General features: G+C 36.2%; 1 protein-coding gene across 1 annotated transcript; it reads left to right on the plus strand.

The window, feature by feature from the left end:
• The first annotated feature begins 2,688 nt into the window (after positions 1–2,688).
• Positions 2,689–5,982, plus strand: LOC147542409 (Endosomal targeting BRO1-like domain-containing protein). The gene is made up of 12 exons (XM_086637491.1): positions 2,689–2,919; positions 3,027–3,252; positions 3,332–3,406; positions 3,496–3,554; positions 3,648–3,783; positions 4,138–4,234; positions 4,315–4,381; positions 4,512–4,610; positions 4,692–4,781; positions 4,883–5,037; positions 5,496–5,597; positions 5,682–5,982. Exons 2-12 carry the CDS (start codon positions 3,063–3,065, stop codon positions 5,857–5,859), a joined length of 1,248 nt encoding a protein of 415 aa, XP_086493617.1. The 5' UTR covers positions 2,689–2,919; positions 3,027–3,062; the 3' UTR covers positions 5,860–5,982.
• The last annotated feature ends 15,632 nt before the right edge of the window (positions 5,983–21,614 follow it).

Consider the following 21,614-nt stretch of genomic DNA (forward strand, 5'->3'; position numbering starts at 1 on the left):
TACTCAGATTACTTTCTTCTTTCACATTGATTATAAGCATCTCATGTCAAAGAATGTGTTGATATTCTTAATCATCTCCAATTTGCATGGACCAGAATAGGTATATTGACATTCCCTCCTGCCAGGTACCTGTGTATAACTGTTGACTTGTTAAAACAAAATCTTGAGAGGGAAGCTAATAGAGAATGTTGTTTATTGTTGACTTAAGGGTACCCTTTAAGAAAGAGATTAGTTAGAATGATAAATTATCAATCCTACTTTGCTTTCAAGTTTCATCACCAAGGCAGTACTATTCCACCAATTGGCATGCACCTAGTGTTAGATTGGAAGTCAATTTTGGGATTAGTCTTACAACATCTATACTAAATCTAATGTCATCCAAACTTGTTCATTGTGTGTGTGTGTGTGTGTGTGTGTGAGTTCATTCAAGTATCAATCCCTTCACACCACCTTTATATCCTTTAGTTGTTCCTCTCTATACCCTCTCTCTTTTTGATGGGAAATGGGGAATAAGAAGAGATAAGTTGTACTTTGTTTTGATCTTCATGGAATGGTGGACAGGTGGATGTGTCAAGTGTCCATGCTCTTGGCCACTCTCACTTTTGTCAATTGGATTCTTTTCAGTCAACACTTGCTTTTGCATATATGCCAATGGAGCATAGTTAATGTGACATAATCTCATCCATCTTTTTTTAACTTGGGATGTACTTTTTCACATTTGATTCCCCTTATTTCATTTCATGGGAGAATCTTGCGAGCCTAATCCCACGGGGAAAGACACTGCAAATAAATTACGAACTACATACGAAGGAAATCTGTAAAGCTTACTTTAGTTGAGTGGCAAAATGTATGTTGTTCTATTGGAAAAATTAACATTCTGATTTTACCATTTTGATAATCAACTAGACAGTCGAACTTTAACTTGTTAACAGTAAAAAAAAAAGTTTTATGACTTACGAGGTGTTCTTAATGGTACTTAATCTTTCTATGAGATTCTTTGAATTTCTCTCTAAATTTAGGAGAGGCATGACATGGCTCAAACAACCACATGGTATTACTTAGCCAATAATAGTGGAAGAAGATAAGAGGTAAAGAAGAGATTCATTAAACCTTGTGAGGTCATGTATTAACATGGGAAATTGTAGTAGTAGTGATTTGAAGAATGTTTGTGATCCCATGCTGTCAGCCCTCAAACTTCTCTAATATATATATATTTCTTTCTTCTGTTCAAGTTACCATAAAAACTATCTCAAAAGATGTCAAAATTTATAGATCCAAGCCAAGATTAAATTAAAACTAGATTTAGTTACAATTGGATATGATTTTGCCACTGGATAAATATACTATATATTGATGACCATCTTGTTCCATAACAAATTATTAAAATGTTTTTTTCGTTTAAACTAATTGTTTTTTATTACACACTAGCTATTTTTCTGGAAAGTGATTACGATGTAAGATAGTCAATACAATAGCGTTGATACATCAAAGATGTGATAAGCACGATATTGTCAAATTTAACAAGAAGAGGCCTAAAGGCCAACTAAACGATGTTCTAAAGTCCAAATTTAACAAGGTGCCACTAGCTATTGGTTGTCCGCGTTTTCAACGAAAAAAAACTACTGGTGTCCCGTCGGCGTAAATCATTTGTAAAAAGTCAGATCTCAAAGATCTTGAAATATATTGTTTAATATAATTAATGATGTACAAAGGGATAAAATTAGAAGTTCAAAAAATCAACAGATTTCCTTAAAATTTGTTAATTAAAAAACTCAGACAATCAAGAATCAACTATCAAAATATACTTTCAACAAGAAAAAAAACAATCATCTTCAACAAAAAAAAAAAAAAAACAATCAAAATATAGGGATCAAATAGAAGAAATGCTCAGAATATTGGAGCTAACTAAGAAGTTTATAAACTAATGCTATACTAGCATTATTGGTGCTTGGGAATGTGAGCTAAGGATTTGGATCCGGTGCCATTTTGTACTGCAAACAAAACAGATCTGGATCAAAAGCATCCCAGTCTCAGAACCACAAAATATGAACCCGGTATAACAATAGTTAAATTGCTTTGATTAGTTGATCTAACTTTAAACTCGTGTGTATATATATAGATTCTTGAACCAGTAATAGTCTCACGTTGTTTGAGAGATAGTTGGGAGTCTGAATTATACGTGTGCGTTCAAATTTATTGTGTTAAGGTCTCTCCATGTTGAATAAAATTTGACACCATAGTTGCATTGCGAATTGTCACACTCTAATGTGAAAACGTCCCAATGTAGATGGTGGGGAGGGCTAGGTTAGACCAAAGTTGAATATGATAGGTGCTGGTGTCACTTCGTATTCTGACGAGTAAGAAAGATAACTAGTAAAGCATGGAGCATTATGTGACTTGTTCGATAGAAAAGGTAGTTTTAAAAGCACCCCTCAAGAGTGTTATTGGCGCTTCTCTCGTGACAAAATTGGAAGGAGAACCGTAAGGAAAGTAGGCGCCAGTAACACTTTTGGGGGGCGTTTTAAAAACTTCCCTAATATTAATTAGGTCCCCCCATTCCTGGATATTGTCTAGGAAACTGATAAGTAACCGACCGTTGACTTTTCATTAACTGAAATTTAAAAAAATATAAAATGAAGTACGAAATCAAAAGCTTCACATTGAATTTTAGCCGCCGGAGATTTCTCCATGCTTCATATCACTCTTAGCCATGTGACTCTATCTCGATCCAATTCTCTCTCTCTCTCTCTCTAGATTTCTCTCTCTAGATTCTAATGCCATAGCCTTCATTGACATTGTCCCTCTCTTACTCTGAAACTTCTCACTCTGTTTTCTCTCTCTCACTTCTTCAACCCCAGTTACAACTCTCTCTCTCTCTCTCTCTCTCTCTCTCTCTGATCTGGTTTATGCTTCATTTTGGTGCTGAATTGCTTCTCTTTACTTCAATTTTGATTTTCATTTGAATTTCTTATCTGGGTAATCATAACTTTTTATTTATATTCTTGATTTGATTTGATTTGATGCAGGATGCTCTTTGTAGAATACTTCACCCGTCGAAAAAGATGGGATGTACTTCTTCTGTGGGGAGGAAGAAGAAGTTAAATATCCAAGAAATTGTTGTTTTCATTCCACAATTAAGAATTCCAGTTGAATTTGATCTTCGAAAAGGTCTTAAAGGGATAATTCCTCGAGATCTTCTAGATAAATTATCATCACTTCGAAGTCAAATCATCTTAATTGCAGAAGATACTGGTATAATCTTCATACCACCCCATTGCTCATTTTCTTACTTCATATCCATTTCTCCTCAAATTTAGACCTAATTTTTCAGGTGGATCAGCTATCCATGAACTTCAAAGAGCTCTTGAAGAATATTTACCTGTTCTTGTTGGTTTAACTAAGAAAGGTTTTTCTTCTCAAATTCATATTTACTCTATAATTGATTTCGATTGCTTACATGTTTTCGAATAATCATACTAGTATTTTAATAAACAGATGTTGGGCTTGAAGGATTAGTTGAATTCAAGTGGAAAAATTTACTTGATGGACGACAAGTAAGAATCTCTCCAATATCAACCCATGTTTTATATTTTTTTCATGTTTAGAATTGTCTTGTCTTATAAACCGAAACTCAATTCGATAAACAGGAAACCTGTTTGACAAGTCCTTGGTTCGAATTACTATCCGTTGTACATATGCTGGCGATTCTGTTACTTTCTGAGGCTAATTCTTTGCTTGTTCCCATGGATTGCTCGGATGGTAGCGAACGGAGTGTCTCAGAAGGTAAAGCTTCATCACTTCGATTGTGTTTTTTATGTTGTTTACTCTGTCGATTCTTAAGTTGGACTTGAATAGAATCGACATCTTTTCTTGAACAAGAGCTAATAGTTCCATATCACTTGGAAGAGCATCCGGGGCGCTGGGCTATAGGTGTGTACGGAAGCTTAGTAAGTGTGGAGGCCTTTTGGTGGGCTCGTGGAGCCTTTGCGAAAAATAAAACCACTACCCGTTTGGCTTGAGTCTAGATGTCTAAAGCGGGGATAATATCGATAACTACTAATGTTGAGCCTATATTGAGACCAAATTCGGGCGGGCATCTCTTATCATTTAAGTTATTATTTTTATCTGTAATGTCAGTAAACAAGAAGGATGCTATTGATATATTGATAAAGGCGTCAGGATACTTAGACTTCTGCATTCGAAATATACTGGCTCCTCTTCCACAAGAAATCAAGTATACTCTAAAAAGCTAGCTCCTTGTTTGCTATACTTCGTTTATTATCCATTCGTGTATAATCAAAATTGTATATGTAGATCGAAGTTGCCAGGAGATATGCAGGAACATGTGTTGGAAGCGATCTCCATCCAAGCGTTGGGTCAGGTAATTTGTCTTTTCGTTAATATGAAATGAATTACTCTTCACATAAAAAAAAAAATTTGTCGAAATCTTGTACCTAATTGCCTAAACGCTAGTGTCCGTTGTCGAACCTATCGATCTGAAATAAATGCAGGGAACAGAGTTACAACTTGGGTTGGCCGTCGAAAGTCAAAAGGCTACTTTGTCTGTAAAGAGGAGATTGGCATGTGAACAACTAACTTATTTTGCTCAGGTTTGTGGTTATTCTTCTGCATTTACTCCAACATCGATGAAGGTCGAAGACCAGTCTAATCTTATACCCTTTGTTGATCAGGCTCACTTCAGCCTGTCTCAATGTAAAATTACTCATGAACATGGAAAGAAACATCTCTCGTTCATCAAATGGAAGTACCTTGAAGCTAAGGTACCCATATCTATATGCTTTTCGATTTAATCGTTCTTTCTTTCCTACATTTTCGAAGATATTGTGTTACAAATTTTCATTCGTAAGGATATAATTTTCAGGCAGCGGCTTATTACTACCATGGTCTAATACTCGATAAGGGTACCGAACCATCGAACCATATACTCGCTGTATGTTGTTTTCTAGCAGCCGACGAACTTCTCACTGATAGTAAAAAAGCATGCCTAAGCTTCTGCCTTGCAAAACCCGTTACGAGGTTTGCTTCTTCTCCTTCCTCTTTTACCGAATACATGTATTCGTTGTGGTTGTGACCCCATGGCCCTTATTTGCCCCCCAAAGTGTTCTTGGGCCCATCCCATCCCAAAAGCTAGCTCTTGGGGTGAGATAGGCCTAAAACCACTACTTTGGGGCAAGTAAGGCCCATGAACCACATCCACAAATGGTATTACAGCCCAGGTTTACCGAAGTCTTTTAGGTCCATTTTTGAGGGAAAGATAGTCTTTCACGTAATGTATGAGGGGAAAAACTTGTGGGGTTTGTCCCACATTGGTTGTTCGAGGGGTCTCTATAAATGTGAGGGAAATCCTCACCTCTTGAGCTAGCTTTTAGGGTGAGATATGCCCAAGACAAGTAAGGCCAATGGACCACACCACATTCGTGTCCTATTCAATTTTAGGTTTGAAGATAAAAGTTGTTTCTTTACTTCTTGCTCAGGGCTCCTCCAATATGGGGAATTATGAAGCATTTGCATCTAAAAATTCCTGACATCACATCTAGAAAGTCTCAAATGTATGGTTATCTCATAGAAGAAGAAAAGTAAGGATTCTTCATCTTTTCATTTTCTTCGTTTTTTCGTTCATATATAAGTGTTCTTAATTTTGTTTTTGTTTGGTAATGAAGGGCACTTCAGTCATTACCCGACCTACCCGATTTTCAGTTGTCATTAAGACCCGATGACTACAACTTGCCCGAAATCGATTCAGGGTGGGAGAATGAGGATTTGGAAACAGAGATTCAAACACTTAAAGAACATCTCAAAGATGGTGAAGATGCGTCAACAATGGTAGAACAATACTAATAATACTGTAATAATCTTTTTTAGTTTACATTTTGAACATTATGGAACTTTGTTTTCCATTAAGATTCACTTTCTTAAAGACTATATATTCCTAAATACGATAAATCTTGGTATTGCTTTCTCTTTCGTGTTCTTGAGCTTCTTCTTCCTTGTATCTCACTTAGTATATTGGATGTGATTGAGATTGTTGCTTAATAGACTTCCATGAAGACAAGATGGTGAGAAACAGAAAGACAATAGAAGCGACATAACCCACTAGGATCGAACTGATCGATCTGTGACAGAATTTTCCTACTTGATCACATATTTTCATCCACCCAACATGTTGATTCCCATAAAGTCCCAGGTACCCAATTGAAGTTGCAGCCGCACTTCCTGTTAATTCCAACATTGTTGCCGTCTGATATCACCAAGAACACATTATGAGATGTCATGACGAATAACAAGGAAACACAAAAAAAGCAATAACGTAAGTAAACAATCTGAGAGAACACAAGATGACAAGAGATTTACGTTGTTCGGTTGGCGAGACCTACTCCACGGGCAGCAATGACGCCATAATTTTCACCGTGGATGAAGAACCATATTACATAGATTTCTCAAGGGTTTTAGTATTTGTAACTAACTAGAACCCTAGTACTCAATTGCCTCTAACTCTCTTCCCCAAACCGAAAATTAGGATATCCATTTTACGTTGATAACAACCCTTTAAAAGACTAAGACAAACATAATAAAATGGGTCACGCCAAAATTTCGGCTGAGGGCACATTCTCGGGTAGCAAACTGGGTTAGACATCAACCCATATTCAAAGTATCCTCATCCTGAGATTAAAAGGGTCAGGCCAAATTTTCGTGCCGAGAGGGCATTCTAGGATCGCAAACTGGATTAGACATCGATCCATATTCAAGGCACACTCGTCATGAGATAAAAAAATTCGAATCATGGGAAAAGAGAGATGAAGAATGAATCTAACTTACCAAATCAATCATGAAGATGATGAAATACTTCTTTGAAACTAGGTTGGATTGTTTCTTACTATAAATCAAAACAAGTAACAGAGATATTGCAGAGGAGATAGATGCTAAGGCATTTGCAGCAACAAAGTACCTGCAAAATTAATGATTTTCAAAAAAAAAAAAATCCTATTAGAACTTCAAAATTTTACTTGTTTTTTTTTTTTGTGTTTCTATTGATTTTGTTGGAAGCTTACTTGAAGGCAGGGGAGTAAGAATATTTAGCTACCAATTCGATCCCAACAAACATAGTAGTTTGATGGTTTGTGACCATCAACCCAATTGATACAAATGTAGCTATAATCCCAAATATTCTAAATAAAACTTCCCTCCAATATACTTTTGTATAGTGAGATGGGTTTGGCTCTGTTGATTTGATTTGAAAGGAATCCATTGATGAAAAGGTTTTTGCAATAAGAAAGTTGCAAGGGAGAAGTACAAGTTAAGAGAAAGAGAGAATGAAAGTAATATGGAAGGACATTTGGTTTATTTATAACCTACCAAAGTCACAAGCATTGAGATTGTACTTATTATCCATCTTGAATACCCAACCGATTGATAGGTGTTGTACTTGACTTCTTCCTATCCATCTTTAATGGTCAATGGATCCCCAACCAATAGCCACCATGGAGAACCCACATGTTATTTCGTGAATTTTCGTTAAGTTGAGTCTTCACAACGTATTAAAAATGTGATTTTAGGTTTACTTAATCTTTCTGAGTCGTTAATAAGTCTGCAATGATATCTCCGCATAAGCAAAAAAAACACATTTATAATAGTTATGAAGACTCGACCTATCAGAATATCAAATCTATAATTAACCTTTGGTCCTTTGCATATTGTTCTCCACTAGTTAGATTGATGACTACAACTTTACAATAAATGATAAAATTTAGTACTTCAAAATGGCGGGTTCACTTAAAAGCATTTCTTTAATGGGATGTTTGTTTGCCAGAATTTCGAAAATCAGTATGGCTCAAGGCATGAATATAGACCTAACCTCATTACCCCTTTTATATAGTGTTACTGTTGGTATCAAACCTAATATTTTGCCTAGAGGGACAGTTCCATATGCAACTTATAGTGGCCTACCATTGGCTAATTTTATAATGGGGATTTTGATTCTCACTTTCTAAAATTTAATAACAACTTGTTGAATTTACTTTAATCATGGGTAGTGGAGCCAATTTTAATTGGGGATAATTCTATTTTGGCTTGTAAAGATGACAATTTTTTTGTTCTTTTTGTATATTTTCATCAGTTTAACCATCCACTTTGCTTTTATCCTTTCTTTTGTACGAGTCAGCGTATCGTTTGTAAGGGTCCGAACATTATAACTTTTCGTTTGTATTAAGGCTTACTCGAAAAAAAAACCATCCACTTTACTTTTTCCATTTTATCCTTCTATTCATAATTAATTTCCTATCTAGTATTTTCTTATTCGAAGCTGGTGGTGGTAGGATGGTGAAGAAGGAAAGAGAGGAGACTAATTTTCTTTCTAGTTCTTTTTTAAATTGTAATGTGCCAGCTGACAGGTGGTTGACCGACTACCTACAAACGAGAGAGAGAGATGATTGTGATTCTGACCATTGGTGGTGGTGGGGTGGTGGAGAAGGAAGGAGAATAAGAGACTAACTTTTTGTCCATAGTTCTTTTTGAAATTGTAATGTGCCCTCGGCATGTGGCTGGCCAGTACCTACGGACGATCAATATTCGACAGATAAGATAATATTTTAGGAAGTGAGTTAACTTTAAATAGAAGGGTAAAAAAGAAAGCCAAAATGGGTGAATGGTCCAAAAAGTACTACCGTAATGTGGGTAAGATCCACAACCATTTGAAAACTAGTTGCAGGTCCAACTAGTTATTAATGGGTGGGCCCAAAGACAAAAAGTACCACTATTTGTCTGTCATGCTTTATTAATACCCTTAATACCCTCATTCCCTTTATATCACCTATCTGTATCTCTCTCTCTCTCTCAGAAAATTTTCAACATCTTCATCTTTCTCTCTCTAAGAGATTTCTACAGGCTACAACTTAATGTCCTCTCTCTTAGAAATTTTTACAAACTCTCATTTTTCTCTCTTTCTCTTACATAATCCGAAAAAAATCTACATCAAGTAATCCTATTCCAGATCTGTTTGGACTTGAAATTTTGGTGAAGATTCAGATGAAGTATTTTTCGGTTTAATGGTGAAGAGTTAGATTGGTGATGTTTTGGTTTATGGAAAAGCAAGATTCGTTGGATGTGTTAGCAGTAAAGTTTGGTTTTGTGAAAAAAACCAGATTCGTTGGATGGAAAAAAAAACAGATTTCTAAATAAATTATGTGATTTTTCTAGATTCATGGATCTTAAAACCCAAAAATCAAAATCTAGGGTTTCTAAAAACTTAAGCGAATAATAACAATCTTAAAACCCTAAATAAATTCTGTGATTTTTCTAAATTCATGGATCTTAAAACCAGATCATTGGGATCTAGAAGCAACAAATCTGGATTTTATATTTAATAATGAAGAAGTTTAGTTTGATTTGTGTGTCTATCTCTCTAGTCTTTACATAATCTTAATCTAAATAGAAAAACTAAATCCGGATTTGGCGAGATCTAAAGCAATAAATCTGGATTTAAGGTTCAAAGTGCACTGAACATCTCCCAGTTCTTTTAGAGATTGTACTAATTTTTGTTATATTTAACGACATAGATATACGTTTACGTGTTGAAATGTAGTGTACATTCCTCAGTTCCCGCTACATTTTATCGTTCTCAATCAGTTTCTACGTTTCCTTGTTATGTGGAAGTTTACTGTACCTTTTTTAGTTTCCTTCGCCTTACATTTCTATATTTTTTTTCTTATTTGTGAAGGTTGCGACGTGATATCTTAAGTCCTTTATCTTCAACTGTTGCAAGATCATCAGCGACAATGATTCCACAAGAACTGAATCGGCATACTAATTGTTGTATTCTGCATCTTAGAGTGGGAGTTAAAAAAAGTGTGGTGCATTACTAGATTTATTGTACATTTTTAAGTTTCCGATTGTTTTTCCTTCTCAACTTTGTTCTAGGAATATGTCAATATTCTTCCCGTACAGTTTTGTACAGAATTTCTTTATGTTTTCTGTGATACTACACCAATATTGTTTTGTCTCATAGGTATCCCTTCTCGTGTTCAAATGTATTGTACATTTCATACTTTCCAGCACATCTTACGTTTTGTGCTCAAGTTTACGTTTACTTTACATTAATTAGTTCCCTTTTACTAAACTTTGTCTCTTTTTGTAGGTCGCAAACTGATTTTTTTCTCGAGAGATAATTGAAATTTAAAATTCTCTGTAACATTACTACACATCATTTGTCTTGGAATATTGAAATGTAGGGTGCATAGAATGTCACACCTAACATCTTAAAGTTTCCATCGAATATTTTACTAGTGTCTATTACATAAACCAAATGGCCAGTACATAAAACAATTCCCGGTACACAAGAAAATTCTCAGTACAAAAAGTGTCTAATACATAACTAAATGACTGGTACATAACACAGTACCCGGCACACAAGAAAATTTCCAGTACAAAAGTGTCTCGTACATTACCAAATGCTTAGTACATAGAACAATTCCTGGTACACAAGAAACATCTCAGTACAAAAGTGTCTAGTACATAACCAAATGGTCAGTACATAAAACAGTTTCCGGTAAACAAGAAAATTCCCAATACAAAAGTGTCTAATACATAACCAAATAGCTAGCAAATAAAACAATTCCCGGTACAGAAGACAATTCCTAGTACAAAAGTGTCCAGTAAATAAAAAAATGTACAGTTTAAAGAAAAATGTCCCATAAATTTTCCTTGAAAGTAATTTACATTTTGGAAGGAATTTCCTATAATTGTCCATCATATAAGGAGAGAATGAAAAAAGTTAAGATTGGAGAGAGAAAATATGTTTAAAAAGAAGAAAAAATATAGAGAGAATCAAATCAATGGGAAACTACCAAAAACTATATGGAAACAAATTAATGAAAAACTACCAAAAATGAGGAAAATTTCTCTTTGTATAGTTTGTTACCAAAACATAATTGTTACCAAACCAGAAAATAATGTATTGTACATTTGCGAACATAATTTACATCTGCGAATGCACTACACATTTGTGAATGTTCTGCACACACATTTGCGAATGTTCAGCACATTTGCGAATGTACTGTACATTTGCGAATGTACTGCACATTTGGGAATGCAATGTACATTTACAAATGTACACTGTTAACGCTTTATAAACTAAGTCAAGATATATATCATATTTCAAGTTTTGCACAATAACCTACTATTTAAGTTTCACTAAAATATATTGTTCCAAAACATACATTCGTGTACAGTAGTACATTATAGGTGTGTTAGTGCATGAGCAAAAGTACATTAAATAAAAAGTGGTACTAAGCGAATATATAAACTTAGTACAACAACACCATTTAAGACACTTCATCTTCAATTCTCTTTCTCCATCCCTTTTGAGACTCATTCATATCATGTTAGTCATACTGTTGTCGTGTTATTTGGCTTAGTCACGATAGCGGTAGTGGACTCCTCATGTGATACTGTAACAGAGAAACATTTAGTGGTAAGTACATCTCTATTAGCACCATCCAACGAATTATAATACAACAAAGACTAACACACATTTCTTTACATTTGAAATATAGCATACACAGAAATATATATTTCCTAGGAACAAACATGTGTACAGGGAACTGAACCTTGTATAAGCTTGTTCAATGAACAAATTATGTACGAGAAACAAAAATATGTACAGGAAACTGCCTAAAACACAATAGTTAGGAGAAATTGCCTAGAACACAATAACATACTCAGAATTATACCCGGGACAAATATGTGTAGAAGGAACAAATTGGTGGTCAGGAACAAACAAGTGTACAGAGAACTAAATTGATGGTCAGGAACAAACATGTGTATAAGGATTCCCTAAACTTTGTAAAACCATGTTCAGAGAACAAACTATGGAAAGGGAACAAAAATATGTACTGGAAACTGCCTAGAATATAATAGTTAAGCATAAATTGCCTACAACACAATAGCATACTCAGAATATTTGAGACAGTTCATCTTCAATTCTCTTTCTCCATCCCTCTTGAGACTCATTCATATCATGTTAGTCATATTGTTGTCTTGCTCTTTGGCTTAGTCACAATAGAGGTAGTGGACTCCATTTATGTACTCTAAATTTGTTTATTAGAGGTACACGATATTATGTACTATAATCGAAATATAATCTTAGTCAATGGGTATGTGTACAGGAAACTATTTACCGGGAAGTAAACAGTTTACAAGTCAGGAAATTATGTACCGGAAAGATCATACCCAAAAGTTTTGTCGGATTTAGGTTTCTCCAGTAAAAATGAAACAGAAATTTTTGTCAGATTTATGGTTCTTAAATAAAATGAAAGAAGAAATTTTTTTTCATATTTAGGGTTCTTAAAAGAACCAAACTGGAAATTTTCTAAGTTTTAGGGTTCTTAAATAAAAATCAAACACAAAGTTTCTTCGGTTTAGGGTTTTGAAATAAAAATCAACCGGGAAAGATTCTCAAATCAAACGAGAAAGTTAATATGATTTTAGTTATGTTGATGAGAGAGAAGGAGAAACCCATTTTTAACAAACTCAAAACCCCATCTGGAAGTTTCTTCCCCAAATCAGCAAAAGATTTTCTTTTTTGGTTATGAAGAAAAACAAGAAGAAGATGTTTAAGATCTAAGTGGATACTTACAGTTTTGGATGTTTCTCCTCCAAATCCAAGTAGCATTGAAGGAGATTAACTTCTTTGAAGTTTTTTCTGAAGCTTCTACTGTTGCAGTAATGGAAGTTAAGAAAGTTGTGGGAAGAAGAAAGGTTTTTGGAGAGAGAAAAAATCAAATGGTGAAGAGATGTGGGAAGAAGGAAAATGGTTTTCCAGAACTAAGTGTGGGTAGTAATTAATGGAGATGGGACGGTTGCTTCGGTCTTGGTATATTTAAATGGCATTTCAGTAATTAATGGAAGAACCAAGGTCGTTTTCGATTTTTGATTAGGAAGCCTGACCCGTGGACCTGCAACGCATTGTTTGTCTGACGTGGGCTGGGCTCTTATACTTGGGTCAATTTTGGGCGTTTTGCCCAACTCCTCAAAAAGAAAACATAAAGAGCATTGTTAATGTTGATTATAACGACTGACAGACAAAAATGTGCAAAAAAAACCAAAAAAAATTATCATCATTAGGCAGCCATTTTAGTGAGTTGATCATATTTAGAAGCCCAAAATAAGAGGCCTCTGGTATTTATAGAGCTAAGTTAGGTCTTTATAGAGCTCCCAAAAGTTGTTTTTTTTTGTTTTTCTCAGTAAACAACAATTTGTTACTTGCAAATCATTTGGGGATCTAAACTTAATTTTGCATCTCAACAAAAAAAAAACTTAAATTTTGTAGGGATCTAAAACAAAATTAAAAAAGAAAACTCTAAATGTCTGGTTGAAACAAAGAAGAACTTCTTGGTATGAACAGATCAAGGGAAAGACTTTCCGTCCGTCTGGATCTGGAACCAGCCGAAGAGCTTCCCTTCATCTGGTTTTCAGATCCAGAAAATAGACGGAAAAAGCTAAGAAGGAAGGGGGTAGAGGGAAAGAGGAGGACAAGGAGAATGGAAAGAGGAAAAGAAAAGGAAAAAGTGGGAAGGGGGAAGAAAGAAAGGACCAAGAGAGATGTCTGAAAAGTGATCTAAGAAGGTGATCGCAGTGGTGATCAGGGTGGTTATTGAACTTATGTTGTTAAATGTATAAATAATACGTTTGTTGGGTTTTAGGCCTCTTTGTTATGTTGTAGGGTTTTAGGCCTCTTTAATTTGTAATTGAACTTTGACGGTTATCGTGTTTATCACACCTTGATGATGTATTGCGGCCAAATAAAATTATCCATTTTGGACTGTACAGTGACATATGTGTTTACCTACTAAAAAAGGTAGTTAATGTGGATCTAGAGATGGCTATGGCGGGCTGACACATGACTCTTGTAAATAGGAAGTGATCATCTAATGGACTTGTAAAATTGGCCCTTTTCGATTATTTAATCGACCCTACCTATTATAAGACTTCATCAACATCCAAAATACTTAAATTTGTTAGGTTGCACTATACAAATTATCACTCAGTGTTTGAGCAAACTGAAACTGTAAATCTATAACTCGACAGACATGATCATTTTAATGTTTTCTTGGTATTGGTCTAAAAGTATCTTGGGGGTGGGTTTCTGATGTAGAACGCAGCGGAAATAAAGAAGACGATAAATAAACGAAGAACAATTAAAAGAAAGATTAAAATAACTCTAAAACTTGATAAACTTTATTAAACTCAAGGGGATTTTCTCTTCAACATGAATCATAAAGACAGACTGGACATCCTCTTATAGGATATTGGACTTTCCTAGATAGACTCAAACTGGACTTTCCTAAATAATAGAAATACTGAAATAATGCAACTTCCTAAACCTAGATTCATTATGAATCTTACTAAACTAGGACTCTTTCTAAACTAATCAATATGGCCGGTTGGCCTACGTGGCCGTTAGGTCCACGGGAAAAAGTGTCCACGCCGGGTGCCCCTGCATCAGCTTCCCCTTCTCCCACGAGGATCGTCCCGAACCGTTTCGATGAAAAAACAATGTGAGCCGCCCGTATACTCTGAATTCCGCCATGGCGATCCGTAATTCCCACTTCGAACGAAATTTGCAGACAATCCGTAGAAGACAATGATGGACTAACGAACTCAATATAATCCGGACCCCTTGACTCGACGAGATTCGTAAAATCCACAGTAGCGAAGAAACATCCAACAAATTGTGACATTGGTCGTCATCTCTTAGTGGGATGAAGAAGATTGCACACACCAAAATTTCCTCTTTGAAAAATCGGACCTCCAAAATCATCTTCCAATACATCACGATTTCGCGTTCACCGGAAGTTAAAAAGTGAACTGGTGGCGAAATACTTTTCTTTTTTTTCACATTACTCTTTTCGGTTAATCCCAGCAAAGCATCAAAACTAGTTCCTGGATGAATAACACAAACAATTTCAACTATCTCGTATGTTGGTACAGTAGTCTTGAAGTTGTAGTTACGCATGTCCCGTAAGTTCACTACCTTGTCTCTTCTAGCGCTGACCAAGTTCCACTCATTCTCAGGTACCACTAATGAAGCTACAGCAGGGAATTGCTTTTCTAGCACAACCCCACATATCTTTTCTACAAGACCCCAAACTCTAACTGTTGTATCATCACTTCCAAAGAACAACATAAGATGAGGATCATGATGGAACATAATACTAGTAACACCCCTCTTCTGACCTTTGAAATAAGGTGTATTAAAAACTCCATCAACATCCCAGACAACGGCGTTCCTATCAACTCCTGTTGTTGCAAGGAATCCTCCTAAAGCATCACAAACCATTCGCATCACAAGTTCGTCATGTCCCTTCCACGTACCAGCATTCATCTCAAAATTCTTTATTTCCTGTATTACTTTTCGTGCTTCATCAAGCTCAAAATAGCGAACAAGAGTATCAACAAACATCTGCAAAGTCATAAAATCATAAAAACTGTTCTCGTTCGGCATAAAATGAAAAATCCTCTTTGCTTTTTCACAACTACCGTCAAAGCAACACCCTTTAATAAGATAACGATAAGTTTTTGGATTAGGTTTCAATCCATGTGATAACATTTCCTCTAAAAAATAATTCGCCATCGAAGATATATACAGTTGATATAAACTCTTATCCTAAGTTCATAAATACTAACATCTTGTTGTTTCATAATTTCTAAAATTGTCTCAACATCAATTAACTTATCTTCCTTGAGAAATCGGCGAAGTATAGTTCGAAAAGTAGCAGTATCTGGTATATAGTTATTCTTCCGCATTTCAGATAAAAGCGTATAAACAGAACTAGAAGAACCAGAGATACAAAGACCAACAATAACAATATTATAACTATCAAGATCAAGCTTCAGATTATAAGTGCTAGGGAATTCATGAAAACCCCTCTTTACCTCATCATATTTGTTTGCAAGATCACAAGCTAAAATAAGAGAACATAGGGTTTTAGATGAAAGAGAAATACCCAGTTGTTCCTCATGCTGAAAAGTCGTGAAAGAATGGTCTACAAAGCCGGATTGACCATATAAACTAATAACTTGAGACACAAATTGTTCCTTGTGAAGATTAGAAAAAGATTTTAATTCTTCAAGAAGAGAAGAAATTCCATGAAAAGGTTTGTAATTTTTGAGTTTTGACATTGCAATCGAAGAGGTTGTTCGATCGAGGTGACCATTGGGATGGAGAAGCGTGGTTCGGAAAATATCGAGATTTTTATTTGGATCATCTTCATCATCGACCAGTGGATCAAAATATTGGAGTTTTTCAGTAGTAAGTTCAGTATTCGCCATTGCTGGGTTTTTGGTTGACGGTTGAAAGGAAGACGACGGTGATTGGTCTTTGGTAGGCCTTGAATTAGAACTAACCTCATCTTTGCTACCGTTATCATTGTCTTTCTCTTCTTCTACTTCGAAGGAAGATTCATCTTCTTCTTTTGCAACTTCTTCGTAATCTTCTTTTTCTTTTTCTTTTTCTTTTTCTTTTTCTATTTCCTGATGGAACGATAAAATAGGCGAGGAAGATGGTTGACGTATTACTTCAGTGAACGTATCTTTGGAATGAGTGATGAGACATGAAAATGTCCCATCTGAGTCTCTTAATTTAGACGAGTTAGTCTCTCTAGAGCAGTTACTCTCACGAATTACTCTCTTTTATGTTCAGGTACCTTTTTACAGAGTTACGCGTGCAAAACGGATAAAGTCGAAAAGAATACAGACTAGGGGCATTTTGGTCATTTGTTGGTTCTGACTTCTTGATCAAGATAAGTGTTCGGATGGAAAATAGAGTTCAAGACGAGTCCGTAGGCGAAAACGGAAGTCGAATCGGGGTCCGGACGAGCAATTTAAGTGAGGTCAAAGATTGGGGTCAAAATCATTTGACCAAAATACCTAGAGCCACTTGGCGCAGATCTATCAGGAGGACATGACGCGATCTGACGGTATCAGGAGTTTGAGGTATACTGTCGGGAATCTTGGTGGGCCTCTTGGGTGTTTCGGGATGAGTTACAGGCCGTGATTCGGTGCATTGCAATCTGTGTTACTTCGGTGCCTCTTTACACGCGATCTTTTCATCTAACGGCAGTCGGTCATCAAGTTTGATCTCGCGATCCAGAAGCCACCGTCCCACCTGCTCCAATAGGCCGCGTTGCACCTTATCTAGCTCACATAAAACCAAGCAACAGAATTGGAATCAAAACAGATTAAATCTCCTTCTCTCTCTCGTCGAAAACAGATATACCCGAGGGAGAGATAAAGGAAAATCAGAGAAAACCGAGAGAGAGAGATGGAGGAGATTTTGGGAGATTAGTTCGAATCAAGGAGAGACTGGTTGGCTATAAAAGAGAAGAGAAGCAGAGAGTTAAGGATCACGGTTTAGAGAAGAAAAACAGAGAAGGAGGAGTAGAGAGAGAAACTAAACCGAGAGCTTTGATTCAATTTGTTTTTAATTTCTTTTTTTTGTTTCTTTGATTTGTAATCTTGATTTCTTAGTGAGAGAGAGAGAGAGATTACAGAGGAAGAGAGAAAGTTAGAGAGAGAGACAAAGAGATTTTGTAGAGAGAGAGAGAGAACCGAGAGGTTAATCAACTTAGTTTTTCTTGTTTATTTTTTATTTCTCTTTGTTATTTTCTGCTTCTTAGTGAGAGAGAGGGAGATTAAAGAGAGAGAGAGAAAGAGATTACAGAAAGAGTGAGAAAGAAACAGAAAGTTTAGAGAGAGAAAGAAGGTTGAAGAAGGTGAGAAAATAAATTTCCAGAGAGGAAAATATTTCCGGGAAGACGAGAAAATCGTTTTCCCAGAGGGTGCGTTTGGCAGATTCTCGGAAAAACAGAAATCAACTCCTTAAGGGTCTGTTTGGTGGGAAAATTGCAGAAAAGTAAGTTTCTTTCATCTTTTTCTTCTATTACTTCGAATATTTATCGTTTCTAGCATGAGTAGCTAAGTCTTTTATATCTAGGGTTTTAGATGAAGTTTAAATAACTATTCTAATAATAAATTTATTACAGTTTTTATTGTTTTAACGATAATATCTTCCGGGTTTCTTTAGACCGTTCATGGACTGAAAACCTGAGTTATACAAAGAACTATCGAATTAGACCAAAATTAATTTGTCCTTAGAATTGTTAGGAAAACGGATTCGAAAACCCTAGGTTCCCTTTTTCTGAATATCGAAATATTTATTTATTTATTTATTTTTCTTGAGTTTTATATTATAGTTCTATTTCATCACCATCAAAACCAATTTTAAATCTCAATAGTTTTAAGGACAGATTTTAGTTTAACTTAGTCTCTGAGGAACGAACCGGTCTTACCGGACTTATTACTTGACGCCCGTATACTTGCGGGTGGAAACCTATTTAGGTAACTTTTTAGGACCATCAATGAGCAAATCCCAATTCTCTCAAAATAGTGGATTGTAGTTGAAGAGATTGTGGTGTACTAGAAGAAAATAGTTTGTCCAAAGTGTCAACTGATTTGAGAGCTCGTTCAATGGGTATTTTTATCGAATCTACTATCAACCAATCATCCTCTTTCTTCTTATTATCAATAACTTTTTCTTCGGACAATGACATAGATTTCTTCAAAAGTGTTGGTTGCGCGGAACCGTCAAGCGAAGATGGTTGTGTTGGTGTCGGTGGTTGTGGTGAATAATAAGTGCATGAAAGTAGAGGTGATGAAGATGGTAAAGGTGGTGAATAATAAGAGTACGGAGGTGTTGGTGGTGGTGGTGGTGGTGAGTCTGGTGTCGGATAGTAATAAGATTGAGGTAATAGTGTATAACAAACTGGTGGTGGTGGTGATGTTTGGTATTGATAAGGGGACGGTTGTGGTGTATAATTAGAGTACGGAGGTGGCGGTGGTGGGTTTTCTCATACGGTTTCTCCCGGATTCCAATGATAATTGTACGAATCTCTATTCGCATACAAACATGATGCGCATAAGCAGCGATTCGTTATTCCTTCATGAGTATAATCTGATGGATTATAATCTTCTTGAGGAATAGAATATGATTGGTACTGATTTAACTTGTCTGGAAAAAAATTTCTAGAATCATTCACCCAAAACTTTGGTGGCTCTGAATACCACATGATGTAGAACGCAGCGGAAATAAAGAAGACGATAAATAAACGAAGAACAATTAAAAGAAAGATTAAAATAACTCTAAAACTTGATAAACTTTATTAAACTCAAGGGGATTTTCTCTTCAACATGAATCATAAAGACAGACTGGACATCCTTTTATAGGATATTAGACTTTCCTAGATAGACTCAAACTGGACTTTCCTAAATAATAGAGATACTGAAATAATACAACTTCCTAAACCTAGATTCATTATGAAACTTACTAATCTAGGACTCTTTCTAAACTAATCAATATGGCCGGTTGGCCTACGTGGCCGTTAGGTCCACGGGAAAAAGTGTCCACGCCGGGTGCCCCTGCATCAGTTTCTACTACTGCAATAAATACATTGAGAGAAGAAAAATTATAGGGAACAAGAAAAACTAGACAGATTCTGGACATACATCTTATGTGGCTTTCCATGATTCGTTCTTTAGTAGATTAGATGTAGGGGAATAACCTAGTGTATCTCATACACCTAATTGTCTATTAGTGTTGGTAGCGGAATCTCAAACATCATATGTTTAACACTAATTCCAGGATCTATACATGAACATACCAATGAACTAGATTGGAAAGATGATTACCTCTTAATCGCTTTCCCACGAACTAAATTCCGATCAGTATTCGGAAGATAAGAGCTCCAAGTGTAGCTCCTCTACTTGAGACACCGAATAATGACTTGAACTCCCTCCTTTCAGTCAGCTAGGACCTTCTTGAAGGTTGAGATGAAGAACTCCTTCTTCTTGACTAGATACTTGAGAAAACTCCTTTTCTCTCTCTCTCTGAGATGTATATTCTGAAACTCTTTCAGACACTCAGTTTCATGTCTTTCTCTTTAGGTTGTATAATTAGGTATATATAGAAGTCCCTAGAAGAGGTATTAGACTCAAACTAGGATTCCAAAAACCTAATTATTAGGCAACACCCAAAATACCCTCCATTGGGTCACTTAAGTGTGGCCGGCCAACATAGCCCTTTATGGGCTTCCTTGGCCGGCCCACTTAGGGCCTAGCCGGCCATCACATGGCCGGCCCTATTGCCTTGGCCGGCCATCACATGGCCGGCTTCCCTAAAGCCATTCCGGGCCTCCCTTTTGGGCCCGGACATGTTTATCTCTTTCGGACTTCTCCGAATCTTTCAGGACTTACCAATAACGGATCCAATCCACTTATTTGCCTTCATCCATCTAGTCAATTCTCTCCGTTCAAATCATTATTCTGTTGTGTAACCCTTGTAGGATCCGGTCTATGTTAGTCGCGAATCAACTCTTGATTCGACGATCGTAGTTGGCTTCTAGCTAAGCATTACGACCCCTAATTGGACCGGACTAATGATCTTCCGAATAAGGTCATTAAGATCCTAATAGCCAAATTGCACGCATTGCATCCTTGGTCGAAGGACACTCCTTCGGAAGGATACCATTCCTTCAGACTTTAGGCACCATATCCTTCAGTCTCCCACTTGTACTTAGAACAAGTGCAATGCTCGATTCCCATGTTTTTTCGTATCTCATCTGATATGTCATATTTATCAGACTCTCTTGATCCCGAGAACAACTTCCAATCCAAACGATTAACTCTTAATCCGTTTGAGCACGGCCATGCATTTTTCAGTTGTTTCTCATCAAGTGGCCCGGAGATACTTTATCCTGATTTTACTCAGGAAAACATAATCCATTCTTATACTCCCACTCAATTTCATTTCTATCCTGTCTCCCCCAGTATGCCGCTTTTATAACCACTTTTTACGGATGGCGTTTGACGGTACCAAAGTTCGACATTCCTTCCATAAACTGAGTGAGTACTCATGTTTTGAGGAATCTCTCCAATTTGCTTAAATGAGAGTTATGACATCTTATAACTTCAACTCTTGAAGTACTCTCATTCGGCGGGTTTCCAGTGTATCAACTATACACCCATGAAGTTGACCTTTGAATACTCCTATTCCCATAGCCCAAGAAACAGCGCTATCTTGTCAATCACTCATGCTAGTCTTCATAAGTCATTATTGTCCAACTAATGACCTGGACTAGGGATAGTAGGATGATGTGCTTCCATGTTCACTTAGTAGGGTTTCTTTCATTAGATCACGTATCTAATAAACCTACCTGGAACACTCCATCCTTTTGGACTGTCGTCTAAATTCTAAACCACAATTTAGATGACGAAATAAACCCAGTTTATTTCGGATAACAAGAGTTTGTAAAATTTGAGCACCCGCGTGAACTCCTTCACGTTCTCAATTTTACAAGTCTTTTTAGGATTCTCCTCCTGGATCCTAATTCCCTAGACCCGAGCATCTCATGATCGTTCTAAGGTGACAGTTTAGTTTCCTTTTCACTTCGCTTTGTAATTATCTTGCTTTCGAACTCTTCGATAGCTGTTATGATATCATCAGTTTCCTCCCACTGAAATTAGTACTTCCCAAGTTCTAATTTTAC

The sequence above is a fragment of the Eschscholzia californica genome, unplaced genomic scaffold (genome assembly GCF_041429995.1).
Source record: "Eschscholzia californica isolate CP2 unplaced genomic scaffold, dmEscCali1.0.p SCAF_4, whole genome shotgun sequence".
NCBI classification, from domain to species: Eukaryota; Viridiplantae; Streptophyta; class Magnoliopsida; order Ranunculales; family Papaveraceae; genus Eschscholzia; species Eschscholzia californica.